At 40.3% G+C, this 17,501-nt stretch overlaps 1 protein-coding gene across 3 annotated transcripts; it reads right to left on the bottom strand.

Annotated features, from left to right (window-relative positions):
- Positions 1-5,704: 5,704 nt before the first annotated feature.
- LOC141805069 (mitochondrial glycine transporter B-like) lies at positions 5,705-17,347 on the bottom strand. Of its 3 annotated transcripts, none has more exons than XM_074689776.1 (8): positions 17,268-17,347; positions 16,547-16,642; positions 12,207-12,331; positions 10,140-10,224; positions 9,694-9,873; positions 9,440-9,608; positions 7,615-7,778; positions 5,706-7,450 (listed from the first exon to the last, which is right to left on the bottom strand). In XM_074689776.1, exons 2-8 carry the CDS (start codon positions 16,559-16,561, stop codon positions 7,328-7,330), a joined length of 861 nt encoding a protein of 286 aa, XP_074545877.1. In that variant the 5' UTR covers positions 16,562-16,642; positions 17,268-17,347; the 3' UTR covers positions 5,706-7,327. The 3 variants fall into 3 exon arrangements, with proteins under 3 accessions (XP_074545859.1, XP_074545877.1, XP_074545866.1); XM_074689765.1 differs by having other exon boundaries at positions 16,924-17,345; XM_074689758.1 differs by lacking the exons at positions 16,547-16,642; positions 17,268-17,347 and adding an exon at positions 13,153-13,333 and having other exon boundaries at positions 5,705-7,450.
- Between the last annotated feature and the right edge of the window lie 154 nt (positions 17,348-17,501).

Here is a 17,501-nt window from a genome sequence, read left to right as displayed (position 1 = left end):
GTTTCAACCCAATACATTACAGTGGGAAGACAAGGCTCAAATATTGTTATCCTATCGAAGGAGTGCTCTCTTATTTTGTAGTCAAATGGCGTCTCGGGCTGAATAGGAAGGAGCTCCACAACACTTTGCGTGACTTCACGGGATTTGTTGTTGCATGGCAACGGGGGGGGAGATATTATGGCTTCTTCATGGCTCAAACTCTATATTATCCAGGCTATGCTCAAACCACAAAGTCTTTTAATTTTTTTTTTTTTTTCGTACACTAGGCTTGTCGTTATCTTTTGCATCACGGCTAGCGTGGGAAAAGGAATAATCATGAGAGGAAAATCTCTCCACACTTTTATCCTCCCTTCCAGACACTTAAATCTGAATACAGAAGTCTCATCCGGGTAACAGCTGGACCAGAAGCGCCAATTTAGAGCAGTTAAAAAAAAAAATTAAAAAAAAAAGGGGGGGGGGGGGGGGGGGAACTGTCGGGCTTCAAAGTCCCGCCCACTAACAAAATGAAATATTGAGTGAAATCATCATTTTTTTTGTGTGTAAAAACGGTAAAAACAAAAAACGGGCCGTTTTTTTTTTGTTTTTTTTTTTTGTCTTGTGCGCAAAATAGAAAAATGAAAAAACAAGCCATTTCCTGTTTTTTCGTTTTTTGTACAAAACGGAAAAACAGTTTGATTTCTTGTTTCTGTTTGTGTCTTTTATACACAGGAAACAGACTGATAAAACGTACCTTGGTCCGGATTAACAGGCTCCAAGAGCGAGAAGGTGAAAATAAAAGGCAGGATGTCATCGAGTTTTATTAGTCTTTTTCCTCTTTTTTTTAACACAAAAAAATAATGATTCCACTGAATATTTCATTTTGTTAGTAGGCGGGGCTTTGAAGCCCGACAGTGCTGTGCCCTTCACAATAAAACTCCTCTGGCAGGCTTGGAGAACCGGACTTTCAGTGAACTGCCTGCATTTATCCAAATGCAGGATAAAGCCATTTCCTGTTTTTTTGTTTTTTGTACAAAACGGATATACAGCTTGATTTCTTGTTTCTGTTTGTGTCTTTTATACCCAGGAAACTGACTGATAAAACGTACCAGGGTCGTCCTGAAATATCAGCTCCATCAGAGCCAAGTAGGAGAAAACAAAAAACAAAAACAGCACTAATTTCTAATAATTAAACAGAAATAAATAAATTACAGCTAGAAAGAGTATAAATCAGTTAAATATGATATAATTCTTGAAAATAATTTTAAGTCACAACAACATTTTAAGTAAACTCCATTGAAAGATTTTTGGTTTACTTGTATTTACTGGCCCTGTAATGCGTCAAAGTCTCAGGGTTACCAAATTCTGTAATCTACTCTTTTTTCCGACGGTCCATGAATGTATCACACATGACGTCAGCAACATGCTTTAAACCGGGGAGGAAGCGAGAGTGATTTTGGGGGGACTGCCGTCCACATCTCGTTTATTCACATGTCCTTTTTTAAAATCTGCAGAAAATCAACCGTTTGCTCTAGCTCAATTCTGTAAAAACAGACAATTCCACACTCTTTACTGCATTGAACAAGCCATGAATAATTGATATTTGTCCTGAATTTAAATCTAAAGAATTCTTTGAAAATTTGCTTCCATCTTCCTGGTGTCATGTTTCAGCTTGGGGCTGCTCTGCACCAATGAGCAACAGTTTGTGTGTTCAGAGCATGTAAAACTGAGAATACTTCACTTTTCTTTGATCCAAGACTTGAATTAAGTGTTTTGTACATAGTTCCTCACAGTTTTTAGCCTTTAGCCCTGGTTCTCCTGACCCCATAGAAGTATAGAAGTTCATATTGCAGTGAAAATGGAGTCCATATCGAGTAAACCTGTGACAGAAGCAAAAACCCGTCCTAAAAATCGAATCAGCTTATCTTAGGTGCAGGACTGTGTAGCTTTTGTAAAGATAGAACCATAAAACTTTTTTCATTTGTTCCTTATGCCTCAGGGTACCTAAAAATGTGTTGTATATATTCCCACCTTATTTTAAAATGATTTTTAATGTCTTTTAATGTAATTTTAATGTCCTGGAATTCAAATTCTTTATTTTGGGACCTTAAGCAGATATGAAATTAAAATGTGATTAATTAATCTAATTAATTACAAATCCTGTAATTAATTAGATTAATTTTTTTTAATCGCCTGACAGCACTATTTAAAATGACTTTTTCCTCAAGATAGAAACGTATGAGTTTTGGAAGTTTTGTGCTTGTTGCCCTTAAAATGAGAGCTAAATACTGATGTGACTTACAAACTAAAATCAAGAGTTTGGTAATTTAAAAGTACAAGAAAGAATGAAGGGTCATTGGTCTGATTTGTTTCACCCACAGGATAGGCAAAGCAGCAGCACCTCCTCACCTTATTCGGGAAAAAATTTGGTTCCATGGAGCTTATTTTAATAGCTTGAAAAAACATCCAAGGTAATGTTTGTATGTATGCAAACATTTCTTCTTGTTCCTCAGACTCAGTAAAAAGAAACAGACCTGCAGCCATCACAAGCAAAGACTGAACCAGGATGGAGAGACTCTTCTGCTTGGGGCTCATCTTTTTCAGTTTGGGCAGTTTGTCTGCAAAACACGTTTTCATTGGAAGTTACAGAACCTGGCAGAGTGCCCAGGCTTACTGCAGGGAAAACCACACTGACCTGTCTCCCATCACCAACAAGTTGGAGGATGAGGTGTTCAGAAGGTTTTTTGGGGGCGATAGGATTGGAGGATGGATCGGCCTTTACAGGGATCCCAGCAGATGCAGTACGTGGAAGTGGTCAGGAGGAGCGTGTGCTACGTTCATGAAGTTTTGTCATAAATATGACCATACATTTATTCACGTCTACTGGAGCGGTGACAAATGGTATGCATCAGATGGGGTGTACAATGAGTTCTCCTTCTTTTGCTTCAACCTGATCGTGGATGATGTGAAGAAGACCTGGGAGGGGGCCCTGGAGCACTGCAGAGAGACCCACACTGAGCTCACCAGCCTACACTCAGAGACTGAGAAGCTCCTGGCCCTGAGTGAGATGCAGAAGCAGCACATCACTGAGCCCGTGTGGATCGGCCTGCGTTTTCTGGGAGACACCTGGATGTGGGTGGACGGTGATCCTCTGGTGTATGATGCCTGGCTGAAAGGAGACCAGGACTACCAGTGTCCAGTACGGAGACGCTGTGGAGCTTTGACTAAAGAGGGGGTGTGGAGGAACCTCGACTGTCAGGAGGAACACCACTTTATCTGCTACTGAATCTCGTCCTCACTGTTCAAGTTTTAGCCTGAACTAGTTCAGCCTCTCTACTGTGATATAGATTTTTGACTAAATGTTTTTTCTTGTCTCAATGTGTGATGAGGTAGTCTGACAACTACAAATTCTATGCCATAGAAACGGTAGATAAGTTTTGATTTGATTTCAGTTTGAGTTTAGTTTTTTGAAAACTTTTAACGACAAAGTTGAAGCATAAAATCATATGAAACAAGGCTGATGCTTCATTTTGATTCATATATCTTTAATTAACCATTTTGAAGTCTTGAGGATGTTTTATTAGATGCAAAAACCATGTGAAACAGATGTGTGGTTCTTAACAGCATGCTGTGTTTGGTAACTTCAAATTTTAGTCATAAGTAGTTTACTGATACGGTTTTAATGCTTAATTTATTGTTTGTTGTGTGTTAACTGCTACCTTTGACTGAAGCAAAATCAACAATAAATAAATGCTGATCTCTTAAAGGCTTTATAAGTGATCTCGAAATAGTCTCATTTTTATATTTTTTCCTTTTCATGAGCCATGATTTAGAATGGATTGATAGCAAATCATACCAAAATGCTATTTGTCAGTATATGATGTTGGGGACAGATTTTCCACTTGACCAGCAATGACACTGCTTGCTGGTAAAGTTTGGCAGTGAAAAGTTAGATCTGTCCTTTTTCTTGATTTTAGTCTGTAGTAAAGTTTGACGCTGGAGATAAAATGACAAAAAGAAAAAAAGGTTGTCAAAGCAGAGGAAAGCTAAACATGAGAGTGATAGAGCGCAGGCTAAAACACAGGTTAAGCTGTTTGTGTTAATAAAAACAACAACAACAACAATTACAATAATAATAATAAAAAATCTATATTATTATAAAATTATGTATATATGTGTGTGTGTGTAAAAATAAAAAAATAAATAAATACAAGCATTAAAAACATTAAAACAGATTAGAACTACAAAAGATAAGAATTCAAGAATTTGCCCAGGTACCGTGAAAGAAAAAAGGTTTAAGGTAAAATAAATGCAGCATTTCAACTATCAAACATGCTTGGATAGAATCTCCAGTAAAAGAACACCAATAAAAATGTGTCTTTAAAAGAGATTTGAAAGAGGACAAAGAGTCAGCCACTCTGATTTCCTTCCACAAGGTGAGACCTCTGACAGAGAAAGCCCGGTCACCTTTGGTCCCCAGCTTTGACTTTGGAACAGCAAGCAGAGCATTGGCTGAGGACCTCAGGTTATGACCAGTACAGATGGGTACCTTTCACATTTGAAACAATACGGTACGGATACCCGGTATCTGTCAATCAGTATTGGTACTTAACAGTACCAATTTTCGGTACTTTTGTGTGTTTATGTGATAAAAAATATAAATCAATAATAGAATTTTAATTCTCTTCAATTTAACATATTTATTCTTCAATATATATCCTTTAAATGCCATGTTCATGTCCAGAATGGAAAATCACCTACTCTTCCACTCCCTCACAGTCACAAGGATATATTTAGGTACCTAAACATGGTACCTTTTGATTTTACCTAAATTAGTACCCGGTACTTATGACATAAGTCGGTTGGTACCTATAAAAGTACCTAATTTGGTATCCATCCCTAACGACCGGGCACATATGGCACATATGGGCTGAGGAGATTAGAAATGTACTTTGGAGCAAGACCAGAGTGTGCTTTAAAAGTCAACAATAAAATCTTCAAATGAATTCTAAAATTCATGAGCAGCCAGTGAAGAGACACTAAAATGGGAGTGACATGCTCCCTCCTTCAGGTTCCTGTGAGGAGTGGCGCTGCTGCGTTTTGGACTAGCTGTAACCTCTGCACACTGTGTTGGTTCAAACATATGTTCAGAGAGTTACAGTACTCCAAACAAGAAGAAATAAAAGCATGAATGACAACCTCGAGATTTATAAAAACCACCGGATTTTTGATATTTTTCTCAGCTGCAAAAAACAAGACTGTACAACTAGGCTGACAGGCTGGTTCAGACTGAGGTTCTCATCGAAGATGACACCTACATTTTTACAAGAGGCAGACGTGTCATTATTCCTGCTGAACCAGGGCTGATAAACAACACCTCAGTCTTATCAAGTAATAAGTTTTATCAAATGATAATGATTCATTCCAACCCACATGCAGCAGTTATTCTGCAGTGGTCTGATCAAACTCCAATAAATCAATAAAATGAAGAGTGAGGTTACGTTAGCTCTGATTGGTGAGGTTGGAGTTGGTAGATGAGCAGTGGTAGGATACAACCAGGATTCACTAATGTCACATGTCACAGCCACGACTCAGAGCACCAGGCTGTGAGTACCAGTAACATTGTGGCATGAAAGTTGTCACTGCAATCAACACCTAACAGTTAGTCCTCACAGAGCCTTTAATTTAAAGTATGAACACAGTCCAGCTTCATTTAAAAACAAAGTTGTTTAATTGGCTTTAAAAACAAGCAGGAGCAGGCACAGCATCTGTCTGAGCAAACACATGCACAGACCAAATACTTACAATAACAGCGACCATTTACAATATAGTGACAGAAACATCAGACTGACACTACAGGAGTGGTGTTGAGATGAAGTTATCTGAGCTTCATGTGTACGTTGGCACATAAACGGCACACTCAAAGACACAGTTCGTGTGGCACAGAAAACACTGAAATCAGCTCATGTTCTCAAACGGTTTCATCGTACTGTGAGTGTGTTACCAGCCAATAAAGACATATTAACACAGAATAATCTGTTAAAAAAACTCTCTCTTTACATCAAGAATCTTCTCTGAACTCTTTAATGTCCTGACACTTTTTCAATAGAATACCTTCATCTTAAATCATCTAAAATAAATAATATTTACACCAAAGAGCACATCAACAAGCAAATAAATCATGGTTGTTAGTTCTGTATGGAGTCCAATATCTACAAAGGCAGGACAAAACTGTCTATGTACACGTCCTTTAAGTGCAGATATGGGTTGTGTTCAACATTTATAAACAAAGAAGTCAATGACGAGCTAATCATTCCTCAGACATGCTAGCAGTCTCCTCATTTAAAAGCTGGGGGTGACTCACTCCAACAAAATCTTAAAGATTAAAAAAAGGCTAAAAATGTACCCCGATAGTCAGATTTAAAAGCGCTGCCTAGACAAAAAGTCAAATAATAAGGTGCTTAGTCAAACACAGGAAACAATGCTCTCTGCACTGCTGATTTTGACCTCATAAAATATTAAAAAAATAAGCATTTTAATTACAAAACTCATAAAAATCCAAACTCCTGATCTGGCTGAAGTGCTATTTCTAGTGTATTTGTCCTGATGTGATTATTACTTTGTTGAAACAGCATGCCTGGTTTTTGACAGAGAATAAATTGCACCACAGATTTACAGAAACTTTAGATTAGCATAGTTTTGAGTAGTATGGCTACAACGGCTGTGTTGTGATTTTCTTCCCAAGATGCAGCTCTGTCTGTGTTTGTGATTGTCCAAGCTTGAAATAAAACGTCTCAGCCTGCGCGCTACCTTGCAAACAGGAAACACTGCTCGGTCTAACGCATGTTTCAGGCTACACGGCAGGCTCCTTTCTCTGTGGTGCTTTGTTTTTGGTTGCTTCAGCAGATGGACACCAGCTTGCTGAGTGTCCCGTTTACCCTCACAGCATTTTAAAAACAAAAGGTTTCTCACAGGAAGTACGCTGCTCGACACAGATAAAGGCTCTCTTTCTTTTTTAAGTGCTAGCCGCACATCAGAGTGTCTAAAACGTAACAGCGAGAGGAGGAATAAGATCACTTCACAGCAGGGAGTGTCACTCCAGTCCAAGATTTATACGAGTGTCAGGTGTAAACTTACACACCTACAGACACAAACAGGCACATTTTCACAACATTTAAATACCAATAGACCACAAACACACACACACTCACACACTCATCTTGCTCTCACTCTTCAGAAACTTATCCTCTGGGTTCTTCTTTTAAAAATCTTGTTATTGCTGGTTCAAGCACTTTGACTCCATCCACATCTTTCCTCCTCTTATCCTTTCATCCTATACTTCAGTGGCTCTTCAGGATTTGAGGCCCATTCGAGCCATCAGCTGTTCATAGACAGTCCAAGCCATAGCGGCCATGAGAGTGCGTCGCAGAGACCTGGGTACAGCCCCTCGAAAGAATCCGGACATGCCGTTCTCCTGAGAGAGGACAGAGCAGGAAAGATTGGTACGTGCAACAATAATCAACACAGCCTCCCTGAAAAAATTAAAAACCCCCATGACACAAATCAACTCTAACATACAGAAAGCCAAATTCAGGCGAAGTGAAAAGCACATGCAGTAAGAAGTAAGGACACACGCACCTTGTAAATGTGGCGAATGGCGTCCGTTGTGCCCCAGTGAGACGGGCTGACCTGAATGTGAGTCTTCACCACGTCTGCAGGCTGTGTGACCACTGATGCCATCACTCCTGCCACCATCCCGCAGCCGAAATTCACCAGAGGAGCGTAGGCCGAGGACGCCACCTCTGAGAGAGAGGAAACAAGGCAACATAAGACGACGATTGAGGATGTAGATGTGCTAAAGGCGGGGTTTGACAGGATTTAAAATCTTCAGGAGCATGAAAAAAACAAGTTTTGTCTCAGGTATTTAGTATTATATGCCAGGTTTAATGATAACAACAGCCGTGTGTTACCACTCCAAGAGGAAGGAAAATGGGAAAATATGGCTCCTGATATAGTCTGCGGACATCAACATTTAACTTTCTCACATTGTCTGGTGTTAAAAAAGCAAACTTAAAATCACAAAAATCGCAAATATCGAAGAATCACTATTTAAATCAAATAGGCACCCAAAAAATCAAAATAAAAGCGAAACACAAGAACAGCGTATCGTTTTATCATGGAAATCAGTTAAAGGTCCCAAATCATGCAAACAAGCTTTTTGGATTTTGGGGATTTTCCGACGTCAGCGATTCCCTTTTCTGACCAATCAGGAGCAAGTCTGACCTGATTGGTCCACCAGAGCAGATACCCCGAACCCCCTCCCCACCCACTCCTTTCCCCGCATCTGGGGGAAAATCTCTCCAGCAGCAGGGAGGAGAATGCCAAAGATGAAGAGCCATCACTGCTCTGTTTTTGGCTGTAAAAAGCCACATAGTTCCATGCCCAAGCCTCCCATCTCAGAAGAAGACAGACTAAGTGGCTAGAGTTCATTTATCAAGGAAATGTTCCAGCTACACTCAGTAAAACTGTGCATGTGTGTGCTAGTCACCTCATGACCGACTGCTTTTCCAACTTTGGACAGTCCAACAGAGGGCTAGAGAATAGACTGGTCCTGAATCCAGGTGCATTACCAACCATCCACCAACAAACCCCGGACCCTGGAAATGTGAGTATTTTAAATGCTGTGTGCTGTGGAGCAGATGTAAGAGCTTTTCCTCAGTGTCCCCCCTGTCTCTGTGTTAGCTTCTTGCTAACTTTAGCTGCGGTTAACCTGTTGTTTTAGCCTATAATGTTACGGTAAACAAGCTTCCCTGTTTTCAAAACATTGTGTACTTGGAGCTCGTGGCACCGCCTTCAGTGACGCTGAAGAGCGGGGCGGTATCAGCGGTGGCTCATTTACACATGAAGGTCACGCCCACTAAATCAGAGCGTTCTGAACAGAGGGGCTATGAGAGCCTGGAAACAATGCTGCTGTGCTTGATTTATTGGCTTTTTGGACCAAAACATGTTACTACCAATTCATGAGGACATCAATGAGCCACATTAAACTGCAGAAAAGGAGCAGAATATGGGACCTTTAAAGCAGGTTAACAAATTCTGTGTTACGTTCACAGTAGTGCTGCACGATTTGGGGAAAAGGTGCGATTTGCGATTAGGTGGACAATATTGCGATTGCGATTGAGCTTGCGATTTAATAAAAAAAGTTGTGTCATGATGAGTCTACAGACTTGCTTGGTTATCATGGAGAAAAATCTGAATTGCATGTGCTGACATTGCGATTGCGATTGCGATATCCTCTTTTGCGATTACGTAATTGCGTGTGCTGACATTGCGATTGCGATTGCGATTGCGATTGCGATTGCGATTGCGATAATCGTGCAGCCCTAGTTCACAGTTTATAAATGTGTCAGTAAGAACTTGCTGTGTCTTGGAGTACCTCTGGCTGAAGCAGTGTGTGTCTCACCTTGAGGCAGCGTCTTCTTGGCCTGGCTGTAGAACATGACGTAGATGCCAGAGAACGGAGCGTCTCGGAGAAGCGTTGCAGTCAGCCCTGAGAATAAAGCCCTGATCCCCTCCGTCTCGTACACACTCCTCAGAGCTCCAGCCACACTCACATAGTTGTAACAGCCACTCTGAAACAGCACATATAGAGACATAAGAGATCAGCTCAACTCATCAGTTTCCCAAAAATAAATAAATAAATAAACAACCACTGACCTCAAAACGGGTCTTGATGACAGTGAATGGCAGCATGGAGACACCAGCCACAGCTCTGGCTCCGGCTCCGAGCAGGACGGCCTCGCCAGCATTGGGCGCCCGGTCCTGGAAGAAATGCTGCTTCAGGGAGTAGAAGGTGCTGAAGTAGATGCCAACCCCAGGGATGCAGCGCACAAAAGACTGTTACACAGAGACACGAGCGTGAGACATTTCAGCTTTTATCCTCTCTGAGTGAGCGCTAAACGTGACATCAGCTGAAAACGTTTCTAAAGAGTCTGATTCAAGTTCAATATGCATTCATTTTGACAGTGCAATAACTGTGGATAAAGTATTTTTTTGAATTAATAAGCAAACATAATAGTGGAAGGTGACAGGAAATCTGTGCAAAAAAAAATAAATCATAACGACAGATAATGTTTTGAATGTTGAAAAGGCTCAGTGCTTACCGGTGAAACTCCCTTCCACAGGCTGAAGAAATTTTCTGTCCTGATCACATTGATGAAAACCCTGAACATCCCCACCTTTGGTGCACTGCAGGAAGACATTAAAGGGGATGTTACACTCCAATTCAGAGACACAAACATTAAGTAAATCAGAAAAGTTTTGTGGATTTCCTAAAATTAAAAACAATATTAAATCATAGAGCAATAATAACCAAACATTAGCCTTACATTGAGAGCAACTTGCAGGTCAAAGACTCAGTGAATCAATCTGTTCAGTCACTGTCAAGTCACAGTAATGAAAGAATAATTGTAGCATTTATTGGAAAATGGAAAATGTTGTAATACCAATGTTCAAGATTTTGCAGCTTCATTTTTTTGTCATCGCAGCATTGTCGATTCTGTTTGCACGTATCAAAAGCTTTAAAAAGCAGTTGGGGCCATGGTACACAAACTACAATTGCTAAAAGCCAGTATTAGCATGTTTGAGTTTTATGTGGTGTTGCTCTCTATCATGTTAAATCAGTATGTTGTTTTACAAACTCACAGAGGTGTGCGTATGTATGTGTGAGAGAGAAGGAAGGGAGGGAGGACACAGACGACATCTTGATACAATCAATCAACTCTAACTTGTAGAGCTCTTTACAACACACAAGGTGACCAAAGTGATTTCCATTAAAATCCACAACACTAAAACAAAACACTTCAAATTCAATATAATAACAACACGATGATAATAACAAGAATATCTCAGCCCATTACTGAGTGTTAAAAGCCAGTCTGAATAAGGAGGTCTTAAGCCTGGATTTAAAAAGCCCAGAGTCTGGACCCAGCGACCAAGAAGGCCCTAACACCCCAGTGTTTAGTTCTTGCTCTGGGGACTTTGAGGAAGAGCTGGTTTGGGGACCATAAGGCTCCAGGGGGGTTCAGAACACAGGGCTTTAAAAACAAAAAGTTACATTTTATTATCAACTCTAAAACAAACAGGAAGCCAGTGAAGAGCAAACACAACAGGGGTAACGTGTTCGCAATGGCGAGTATTCGTTTAAAACCATGCATTGGCATTTTGAACCAGCTAATGACAGCTGAGTGATGACTTAGAGACACCAGTACATTATATAAAACAAAATCAGAAAGAAAATACTTAACATACTAAACATACACACTTCCCCTAATTTCTTATGTCCTGTGAAATATAAAACCAGTGATTAACTTTTAACAAACATCATTTTCCAACAAGGTTTTGGGTTGATGTGGTGCACTGCAAAAAAAAATAAATCTTATCAAGTAATTTTGTCTTATTTTCAGTAGATAATTTCTTTTTAGACTTAATAAGAGCCAAATTCACCTGACCATTCCAGAAAAATGTCTTGTTTCAAGTTATTTAAAGACAAAAATTGAGGTCTAAATTGCTTGCAACCAGTAAAAAAAAAGTTAAGTTGTTGTTTTTTTTTTGTTTTGTTTTTTTTTGTTTTTAACCTGTTTGTTTTTATATTTTAGCTGGGGGGACTATTAATGGAAATTAGCTAGGTAGCTAGATTTGGGTACAATTACATTTTATTTTTTTAAAGTGTGTATGAATGTACACTGTCCCTCCTTATCAAATAAACTTAATTGAAATTGAAATGTGGCTCATATCAAGTAAAATAAGACAACTTCTGCTTAAAATAAGACAAAAACACTTGATAAGCTTTCATTTTTTGCAGTGTGGAATATTTAATCTGCAAGTTTCTCTTTGAATCAAATCCACTTTTTGTCCCAACATTTCCTGTTTGAACCCCAAAATGGAAGTAATTACAAGCTAAGAGCCTGACAGCTTGATTACATGCTGCTGGTGTGACTAACTGCCCTATATGGGTCAGAACAGCAGATTCAGGCTGGCACTGCCTGCAAATGCTGACCTGCCATGCTGCATGTGTGTATGTATATGTGTGTGTGTGTTGTTTTGTGCCTGGAGACCGTGTTGAGTTAGTGTTATCAGGGGGGATGCTGGTATGAATGCATGTGATGGCATGTAGGAGAAATGTCACAGGCACATGTTTGCATCAGATGAGCTGTTGTGTGCACACGCACCCCGGCTTCGCGTTTTTCTGCAGGGTCTGCAGACGTGTTTTGACCAGATCCAAGGGCTGGAAGAGCAGGGTCGAGCAGGTGCCACTGAGAGAGCCGCACATGAAGGCTTTGAGCGCCGGGTGAGCCTGAGGACAATGAGAGAAAGAGGAGAGGAGACAGAGGATGGAAATGAGGCGAAAGGCAAAGAGAGGACGCAGGAGAGAAGAGGGGTGACATGGCGACAGAAAGCACACATCAGAGAAAGAGAAAGGGGCAGGAGAATCAGTTTTTGTACAGAGGGGAGAGAGTAGGAGGATGAGAGAGCAAAAAAGGAATTAGTCACAGTGTAAGGCTTAATGGGAAATTGCAGAAATGTAAAATCTCCTGAATATCTCACACCCTACAGACACTAAAGTCTGCATTAATCACTCCGACAAAACAGAAATGTGCCTTAAAACCACAAAATCGTCTTATTCTTACATTTGATGGGCTTTCATCTCAACATAAATATGCTTGTATGACATTTCAAGTAAAGAAAAACAAGCTTGAAGCTCAGAGCAGAGGTCAGGCTGCCACAAGTGAAGATGATGGAGATGTGTAGAGACAGTTCACACACATACACACACAGCAGCACACCCACACACACACACACACACACACACACACACACACACAGGAGCTGTTGGGTTGCATTAAACTGAGACTCAACAGTATTTGTTGTTACATGCCTCATGGACAAAGACACAAGAAGGGATTGAAACAGGAGCAGAGAGGGAAATCGTCTACATGTGAATGTAAACATGAAGAAATTATTGTCAACGACAACAATAAACTGACTTAAATTTCCACCTCCTGCAGTGGCTTCTCTCTATAGTCCAGCCGCTGAAAGCAGCTTACAAGAAGCCCCTACACAAACACACATGTGCCACTTTCATGTGCGCACTTCCTCACAAACACACACTCCTACCTTCCCCAGATTGCTCGGGGCCCGGCTCTGAGAATCCTGTTTCTGCTGCATTTTGCCCTCCGTCACCCCGCTGTCTTACTGCGAAGCTGCTCTTTGGAAATAGCATATTATGAAATAAACCTCCATCTCTCCTCTCACTCCCTCTCTCGCGCCCGCCGACCCACAATGAGCTCTCTCCTGCATCTCATCCATCCTCCCTCCCCCCTCCTCCCTCCTACCGTTTCACAGCCAAAGCAGAAGCTTAATCCAGCGCGCGCTTTTCTATGGGTTTCTATCTTTATCTTCCAGGGACACACTCACACATCTGTATTTCACTCTCCCCCCACTCTGCAAAGCTCACTGTTAAATTGCATCTTTGTCAAATAGCATGAGTCATGAAGTGCCAGAGTGTGTGTGTATGTTTAAACAATGCATTTCAAACGCCATCCTTCACAAACCAAACAATCTTAAAATCATTTTCTTGACGAGGGTCAGATTGTGTCACAAAAATCATGATCTGTTAAATAGAATTGCTATAAAACAGCAGCGTTACAATCACTGCTGCAGAGGATTAACATCCAAATCTGAGCGTACAGATTCCTTATTAGCCCTGGCGTGAGATTAGACTGTTGTTGACTGATAAACTGCCAGCAGTTTGACTTTCATCACAAGCTGTGTTTCAGCAAATAGGCAAATGTAATTAATGACCATGTAAAAAGGCAGCTGAGCGTGTCCTTGAGGTTCGACTGAAGACTGTGCAAATACTTCTGCTGCCTTAGGTTTTCACTCTCACAAACTTTTCCACTGTTCCCATCTGGGAAATGCTGAAAAAGACAGAGTTCATACAGTAATTTTCCAAAATCCCAATGCCCAGTATTTATCTATTTATCTATTTATCATCTATCTAGGGGCAATTTTATTGTATCTTACTTCTGCTACATCTTGCCACAAGCGCCCGTATTTATTCATTTATTATTTGATCAATTTTATGAGACTGTTTTATATAACAGGTGGATTTTATTTGATATATTTTTTTTAATTGTCTTTATTGTTAATGTGTGTGTTGAAACAAATTCCAATCAACAGTGTCGACATGGAAAAAAAGAAAATAAAACACCCATTCAAGGGCCACGTCGGACAATATCTAGCCTGATGCTTATTCACAAACTGTTAAGCCGCGTTTCCACCAAGCAGTCCGGTCCGGTTCGTCTCGGTACGGCATGCTTTTTAAGGCGTTTCCACCGACTAATCCCGGGACGGATCCCCCAAAACCGAGACGAGCCGGCCTACTTTTCTGGTACCCTTCCGTATGGGTGCCAGATTGAACCGATCCGCTCTCGAAAGGCGGAGCTACAACACTGCAGACCGTTGATTGGTCGCTTGAATCGTCACTTCCCGTGCGACAGTGGTAATAAAGAAAGACACAAATCCCCGCCATGTCTAAATCTCCGGATGACTTAGCTGAAAAATCTACTTATTTTAGACGATGACTACCTCAGTAGATACCTCTGGCCCTGCCTTACATTTAGTTCTGGGTTTACAAATGAATCCCTGAAGCCTGCCCTACTTTGGGGAGGGGACAGTACTTCTCAGATGTAAGGCCTGCAAGCTGGATGTTTCTGATTAGAGGGGCAAAAGTCCTCTATAATGCATCTTAGTTAAAGGGGACATATCATGCTGATCCCTGATTTAACAATTACATATAATAAAATAAATTTGAAAACGAGACCTTTCACCCCCTGAATTTTCAAAAAATGAGATATTGTATTTTTTCTGATACCCTAGAACGAGATTTGATGCCTCTGAAAATAGGTCATTGACATTTGGCTTCGAGATTTTTTGACCGTTGTGACGACACGAGGATCCTTTTTTTTTATTGGAGTAATCTGATAAAGCAGCTCCTCCTCTGTGATGTCAGTTAGTCACACAACCGCCACAGAGGGATACACCCACCAAGAGCCGAATATAAACGTATAAACTATACATGTTACAGTACCGGTTTGACTCACCACACTGAAGCGTCCTGAGATGATCTGTGTCCAGGTGGATTTTCTTCCTCCTGAGCTGCAGAACCGTCCGGGTCTGACTCGGGGTCCAATACAAAAGGACGTATCCTACACTCTGCCATTTTATTAGTGCTATCGATGCCTTACGGTGAAGTTTTGGCAAACAGCAAACTCGCTCGGTCTGCTCCATTCAATGTGGCGATTTTGTAAATACTGCCATGCTGCGAAAACCGCCCCCCTGGCTCTACCCCCTCTGCCCCTCTGATAGAACCGACCAATCAGAGCACAAAGGGCTGTGACGTTGTGAGGTTACTGGAGGTCATTCTGGAAACGGAGCGTTTCAACGAGATCTTCAGAATGGCCTAAACTGAGAATATTCAGAACGCTATTGTGGGGCAATGAAGGAACTAAATGACTTGTACTGAGGGCAGAAATGCTTTACATGCATCCTAGTCTGGCATAGTGAAAAGGAGAAACAAGCATGATATGTCCCCTATTAGTTTTATATATGTGTCAAAAGATCCTCTTCAGGTAAGTATTTAATGATAGTCTGAAGCTGTTTGAGAAAGATGCATCCTCAGAACACAGACCAACAATGGGTCACAGGAACAATTTAGTTCTGGAGACTGTTTCGCCATCTGGTTAGAAATACAGCTCAAGCATTCAGAGTCTAATAATTAAAAGCTAGGTCTAGAGCAGCAAGGTATCAAACCCTCTATTTCAATAACAGAGATTCCACATGGTGTAGTTTTCAAATAAATGAGCCTTGGGACAAAAGACCAGTGTGAGGGGTGTTGCTACCAAAAAAAGCAGGCCTGATTTTATGGTTGTCACTGTGATATAAACACTCTTTACACATGAGCAGATATAGCAAGGCTAACCTGACCTGATCTGGGAAAAAACACTTCAAAACTAGCTTGACCTCTGTTTTAAACAAGTTATCAATGAATTACTTCTTATAATATGTTATGTAAGGTCATGTAACACACTTACACTATGGTACAATTGGTGAATACAACATCCCTATTTTCATCCCAAACCTTTCTTGATATCAGAAAATGAATGCAAAATTCAGTTTTATTACACCCTACAAACTATTTGACAAAAACTGATCTTAACTTTGAAAAATAATGCCTGCAAATAGTGTCGCCAGATTGGGCAGGTGTCCTTTTTAACATGCTGGGTTGGAAAAAAAAACAAAATAGTTGCTATTCTGTGAAAAAAAAAAACTTGCACATTTCAATAAAAAACTGTTGTTTTTACCCTCATTGTCAGTTCATTATTTTTAAAAGAGTGAATCTGTACAATTAGGCATCATTTTCAAACGAGGTTGAGATTTGGGCTTGTTTTTAGTTGTGTTTGGGCTGAAAACTGTCAGATCTGGAAACCCTAACTGCAGGTGCACTCACCGCTGCTAACTCCATTCTTGACCTGGACGCTGAGTCGGTTGAGTCCAGTTTCTCCCTCTCTGTTGACGTTTTCACTCTGGTTGAATCCAGCCAACGCTGTCCAAGGACAGATAAACACATTAAAATCAACGAGGCGCATTTCTAAAACTATTTTAAAGAAAGTCTTGGAATTAAAAGTAACTTGAATCCGGTCACACTTCTCTAGAGTAAAGTGAACAGAATGACGGTTTGTTGGAACAACAAGCAATGACAACCAGGCTATTTGTAAGAGAAGGACAGTAACAATCAGCAGACTAAATTAAGAATTCAATATCCAGCTTGTATCTGATGAGCAGCTGTCATTGGCTAAGTTTGCTACACATGCTAACTCTTCTTACCTGAATGTAACGTTTTCTTAAGGACTGATAAAGGAGATATCCACTCTTGTCATCTTCGTGGGTTCTGTTATTTCCATGTTTTCCGAGTTTTGTCTGAGTCTAACTTCAGCGAACACGTTTATCTCCAGGTTAATAACAGCACTTTCTGGAAACCTTATCAGCTAGCCAAACGTTAGTGACAGCTCGCTGACTCCTCAGAGTTATTTATCTGCACTATTGTTTTATTATTCTTTAATATGTTCCAGTTGTAAAGCCAACATGAAGGCAGGGTACTATAATCAGTAACTTATCAAATAAAGTCCAAACTTCAGTGTCGTTCTCCATTAAACATTAGCAAACCTCACCTGTTTCTCTATGCTACCACCGTTAGCATACCGGCTAGTAAAGTTCACCTCTTCTTCTTCTTTGGTTTCAGCGGACTAGACGCATTAGCAGCGTATTGCTGCCCTCCTCTGGTTGTTTATCAGAACTTTAAAATTTCTCTATATTTTTTTAAAGGCTTTGTAATAATAATAATAATAATAATAATAATAATAATAATAATAATAATAATAATAATTATTATTATTATTATTATT

This window comes from Halichoeres trimaculatus, unplaced genomic scaffold (genome assembly GCF_033239565.1).
Source record: "Halichoeres trimaculatus isolate MK-OKI-2021-1 unplaced genomic scaffold, fHalTri1.1 fHalTri1_scaffold_2, whole genome shotgun sequence".
In the NCBI taxonomy this organism is placed as follows: Eukaryota; Metazoa; Chordata; class Actinopteri; order Labriformes; family Labridae; genus Halichoeres; species Halichoeres trimaculatus.
This window is presented reverse-complemented; position numbering and strand designations above follow the sequence as displayed.